Below are 5,404 nucleotides of genomic sequence, written 5' to 3'. Positions count from 1 at the left end.
CGCCCAAGTGTAATGAGGGACTCCATTGAAAGCATCCGAGCGCTCTACGAGCTGGTGGCCATCCAGCTTCATGACGATAGGGCAAAGGCGGTGATCCGTACCCACCAGTCCTCCCAAACTTCGCCGTTGTTTAGGATAGCGGTGGAGGAAAAAAGGAAGCAGGAAAATGGGAAAGCACCGAAAAACAAGAGGAGCAAAGGGGTGGACACCCAGACGAAAACCTGCGCGGTTGGAGTGGATGCGAAAACTCCAACTCCAGGAGATAAAGACACAGGGGAGACACCGACGGCGCCTCCGAACAGGGAGTGGAGGAAAGGTGAAAGAAGGCCGAGAGTTAGGAGCCTTCTAGGGTGATGACGGAGAAGGCACGCCCGGATGATATCATCATAGCGGCGAAAGACCCGAGCAGCTACGCAGAGATTCTGCGAAAGGTAAAAGGAGACGAGAAGCTACAAGGGCTAGGAGAGGCGGTGGCAAGAATCCGCCGCACCCAAAAGGGGGAACTCCTGCTCCAGCTCAGCAAATCAGGAGAGGTAACCTCGTCCTTCCAGAGTCTGGTCGGCGAGTCGCTAGGGGACGCAGCAGAGGTCCGCGCCCTCCAACAGCGAGTCATCGTTGAATGCAGCGACTTGGACGAGGTGACCACCAAGGAGGAGATAAGGGACGCCCTCATGTCCCAGGTCCAGTTGGCAAACGTGGGACTGGACGACATATCAATAAGGAGAGGGTACGGACAGACGCAGATTGCAACTGTCCGACTTCCGACAGAGGACGCCCGCAGGGCACTCAAAATAGGAGGACTGAAGGTCGGCTGGGTAAGAGGCAGACTTAGGGAAAGGGTCAGCGTCACCAAATGCTTCCGCTGCATGGAGTTCGGCCACATGGCCAGACAGTGCCGGAGATGCGGGAAGGAGGACCACCTTGCAAAAGACTGCGACAAGGACCCCCAGTGCATGTTCTGCAAGGGAAAGAAGGAAGATTGGAGGCATATCGCAGGAAGCGGCAGGTGCCCCCTCTTTAGACAGGCACTTGCAAAGAGGATAGGATGAGGTGCATGCAGCTGAACCTTAACCACTGCGAGGCGGCACAGGCACTACTGAGCCAGGACGCCAGGGAGAGGAAACCGGACGTGGTCATCGTATGCGAACCATACAAACCGGTGCCAGGCAGCGGTTGGGCACAAAGTAAGTGCAGGAAGGCCGCGATCTGGGGCGTCGAGACCTCGCCGCTCGATGTGGATTCGTCAAAGGAGGGCTTTGTAAGAGCTAGACTCAAGGGTGTAACTTTCTACAGTTTTTACGCACCGCCGAGTTAGGACCTGTCGCGTTTCAAAACTATGTTGGAACACATTGCGGAAGACACTCGTGGGAGGACACCCTTTGTCATCGCAGGGGACTTTAATGCGTGGGCCGTCGAATGGGGCAGCAAAGAGACCAACGCAAGAGGGTACTGCCTACTGGAGCAGTTCTCGTCTCTCGACGTCGGACTGGCAAACGACGGGAAAAAGATGACCTTCTGCAGGGCGGGAAGATCCTCAATAATAGATCTGACCTTTCTGAGCAGTTCGCTATGTAGACATTCCACCTGGAGAGTGGGTGACGAATTCACATTTAGCAACCACCAGGCGATACACTTTGAGCTCGGACAGCGCAACAGAGTCCCCAGGAAGCCAAAAACAACGGGGCCAAAGTGGAAGGATAGTCTACTGGACGTCGCAGCCTTCTCGGACTCCTTCAGGCAACACGAGTGGAACCTAGCTGGTATCTCAGCGGAGGAAGCGGCACGGGAACTGACGCAGAGGATAGCCGACGCATGCGATCAGTCCATGCCAAGGAGGAAGCCGAGGAAGACGAGGAAGACCTTGCTACTGGTGGACGCAGGAAATAGGCGAGCTTAGAAGGGCTTGTCTCCGAGCGCGACGGCGTGCCCAAAGAGCGAGAGCCCGCTACGCCTTTGAAACCAGGCAAGAGGAATTTCGCACGGCAAAACACGGGCTGAAGGTGGCCATCAAGAAGAGTAAGAGCGACTGCTTCCGCCACATATGCGACGAAGCGGAGGTAGACCCCTGGGGTACTGCTTATAAAGTAGTCACCAAAAGGATCAGAGGAATAAGCACTCCTACCCCGACGTACCCGCAACTGCTGCATAGGATTGTGACAGCGCTGTTCCCCAGGCACCCGCAGAAGGAAGAAGCTAACCTGGACCAGGAGGAACCACCATACGAGCCAGTATCTACACTGGAGGTCATAAAAGCAACCAGGAGAGTTGGCGACCGGAAGGCACCAGGGCCGGATGGAATACCCAACAAGGCCCTAAAGCTCGCGGTGGCCACCCGACCGGAACCCTTTGCGGAGACTTTCAACAGTTGCCTCAGGGAGGGAACATTCCCAAAACGATGGAAGAGGCAGCGTCTAATTCTGCTGCCCAAAGGCAACGATACGGTCGGCAAGCTGCTTGAAAGAGTGCTGTACAACAGGCTTCTAGAGTTCGTGGAGGAAAAAGAAGCACTCTCAGAGGCGCAATATGGATTCCGGAAATCCCGCTCGACCGTGGACGCCATCATGGCGGTAGTTAGCATCGCAGCGAAGGCCATAGAAGGAACAAGATGGAGGTGGGGCACCAAGGAGTACTGTGCCATCGTGACGCTGGACATCCGAAACGCTTTCAACTCGGCCAACTGGTCAAGGATCGAGACGGCGTTGTACCGAATCGGGGTACCGGTATACCTTCTGAGGATGATCTCCAGTTACTTCTCGGACAGGGTGCTGAGCTACGAGACGGACCAAGGAGAGATAGCGTACGAGGTTACGGCAGGAGTCCCGCAAGGATCAGTCTTGGGGCCGCTCCTGTGGAACCTCATGTACGACAGCGTGCTCAGACTGCAGCTACCCCCAGGTTGCCAGCTAATCGGTTTCGCTGACGACCTGGCCCTAGTCGTTGTAGCTAAGGAGGTCCAGAAAGTCGAATTGGTAGCCAATACAGCTATTGATCTAATTTCTGGATGGATGTGGGAAGCCGGTCTGGATCTGGCTGGCCACAAGACGGAAGCAGTCCTCATCACGAGCAGGAAGAAGACGGAGTACGCCACAGTGCGAGTAGGAGCAGACCTGATAAAATCGCAAGACTCCAAGTATTTGGGAGTGATGTTGGACAACCGCCTAACCTTCCGCTCGCATGTGGAGTATGCTAGCCAGAAGGCAGCGAGGATGCAAGGAGCTCTCTACCGCATGCTTCCAAATGTTGGTAGACCAAAGACTGGATGCCGAAGACTGATGGCAAGCGTAGTGTCCTCCATCCTTCTCTACGCAGCGCCAATCTGGGCGGCAGCGGTCATAAACAACCAAGGCCTGCGAAGGAAGTTAGCTGCTCCATACAGGCTAGCCGCGCTGAGGGTCATCTCGGCTTACAGGACTGTGTCCGAGGACGCAGCACTAGTCCTAGCGGGTATGATACCCGTGGACATACTGGCCAGGGAGATGAAAATAGTGTACGAAACGAGTACGGCGCAGGGAACCATAGGCGGCACGGCGGCCATCCGCAATACAGCGCGACAGGCCTCCATCGAAACATGGCAGGAACGGTGGAATCAGAGCGTCAAAGGGAGGTGGACGCATAAACTGATCAGTAGCGCGAAGGAGTGGATCGGAAGGAGCAGAGGCAACGCGGACTACCACATAACGCAATTCCTAACCGCGCATGGGGGCTATCGTAGCTACCTATATAAGTACAAACACGATACCAGCCCATACTGCCCTACGTGCCCAACCGCAATCGAAGACCCGGAGCATGCACTCTACGGCTGTAAGAGATACGCAGCATGGACGGAGAATATCCACCCAGCAGAGTTGCTGGTTAGCTTTATGACAGCATCGGAGGATAACTATATATACGTGTACCGTCTCATCAAGCGCATCCAGGATGACCTGAGACGATGCGAGAAAGAGCGGCATGTAGCGGCCTAGAATAGGCCCCCCTCCCCGCGAAGCAATACCTAACGGTGATCCCGCGGGGGGAAGAGGTGTGTATGTGTGTGGGGTGGTTTAGTACGTATGACTTGACTAGAGCAAGGAATCGTGCATGCCAATGGCACGGGTCATTGGTATCTCATGAAGATTTCCACTCCTCATGGCGCATCCATGTAAAAAAAAAAAAAAAGTGTAATGGGTGTTTGTGTGTGTGTGTCTGTTTTTGGCTATTCTAGCAATCACCAACACACTGCATTCGATTTGAATTTGTCCGGCCGTATGATTTTGCAAGTGTGTATGGCAGCATTTTTATTCGTTTATGTTTTATTTAATGGCTTTGATGGCGGCAGCGTCTGTTGTTCATGTTTGTTGTGGCATGCGAGTGATATGCATTTGTCATTTAATCCAATGCAGTGGCAGAGATGTGTCCAATTAGTACACAGCGTTCCAGGATATCTGGTTGTCAAGATGGTACCTCATGTTGCGGGCGTAGGCCTTAATGTCATCCATGGAGTCGTCATCTGTCCACATCTCATCGTCATCATTTTCTTCATCCATTTCAGGATCCGTCTCTGGAATGGCGGCTGGCGTTGGCCCTAACGTTTTTTGTGGTGGCTGTGGCGTCCTTCCAGAGTCTGGTCGGCGAGTCGCTAGGGGACGCAGCAGAGGTCCGCGCCCTCCAACAGCGAGTCATCGTTGAATGCAGCGACTTGGACGAGGTGACCACCAAGGAGGAGATAAGGGACGCCCTCATGTCCCAGGTCCAGTTGGCAAACGTGGCACTGGACGACATATCAATAAGGAGAGGGTACGGACAGACGCAGATTGCAACTGTCTGACTTCCGACAGAGGACGCCCGCAGGGCACTCAAAATAGGAGGACTGAAGGTCGGCTGGGTAAGAGGCAGACTTAGGGAAAGGGTCAGCGTCACCAAATGCTTCCGCTGCATGGAGTTCGGCCACATGGCCAGACAGTGTAGGAGCGATGTAGATCGTTCTAAGCTGTGCCGGAGATGCGGGAAGGAGGACCACCTTGCAAAAGACTGCGACAAGGACCCCCAGTGCATGTTCTGCAAGGGAAAGAAGGAAGATTGGAGGCATATCGCAGGAAGCGGCAGGTGCCCCCTCTTTAGACAGGCACTTGCAAAGAGGATAGGATGAGGTGCATGCAGCTGAACCTTAAACACTGCGAGGCGGCACAGGCACTACTGAGCCAGGACGCCAGGGAGAGGAAACCGGACGTGGTCATCGTATGCGAACCATACAAACCGGTGCCAGGCAGCGGTTGGGCACAAAGTAAGTGCAGGAAGGCCGCGATCTGGGGCGTCGAGACCTCGCCGCTCGATGTGGATTCGTCAAAGGAGGGCTTTGTAAGAGCTAGACTCAAGGGTGTAACTTTCTACAGTTTTTACGCACCGCCGAGTTAGGACCTGTCGCGTT

General features: G+C 54.6%; 1 protein-coding gene across 1 annotated transcript; it reads left to right on the top strand.

The window, feature by feature from the left end:
- Positions 1-348: 348 nt before the first annotated feature.
- On the top strand, positions 349-5,162 carry LOC117195198. The gene is made up of 2 exons (XM_033399840.1): positions 349-881; positions 4,928-5,162. Exons 1-2 carry the CDS (start codon positions 354-356, stop codon positions 5,123-5,125), a joined length of 726 nt encoding a protein of 241 aa, XP_033255731.1. The 5' UTR covers positions 349-353; the 3' UTR covers positions 5,126-5,162.
- Positions 5,163-5,404: the final 242 nt, after the last annotated feature.

Source organism: Drosophila miranda, assembly GCF_003369915.1.
Source record: "Drosophila miranda strain MSH22 chromosome Y unlocalized genomic scaffold, D.miranda_PacBio2.1 Contig_Y7_pilon, whole genome shotgun sequence".
In the NCBI taxonomy this organism is placed as follows: Eukaryota; Metazoa; Arthropoda; class Insecta; order Diptera; family Drosophilidae; genus Drosophila; species Drosophila miranda.
This window is presented reverse-complemented; position numbering and strand designations above follow the sequence as displayed.

Bases quoted from the DNA above. Each gene is read 5' to 3' on its own strand.
- LOC117195198 (XM_033399840.1), top strand. From the start codon at position 354: ATGACGGAGAAGGCACGCCCGGATGATATCATCATAGCGGCGAAAGAC. The intron at 882-4,927 runs ATGGCCAGACAG...GAGTTCGGCCAC, and splicing joins GCTGCATGGAGTTCGGCCAC to ATGGCCAGACAGTGTAGGAG.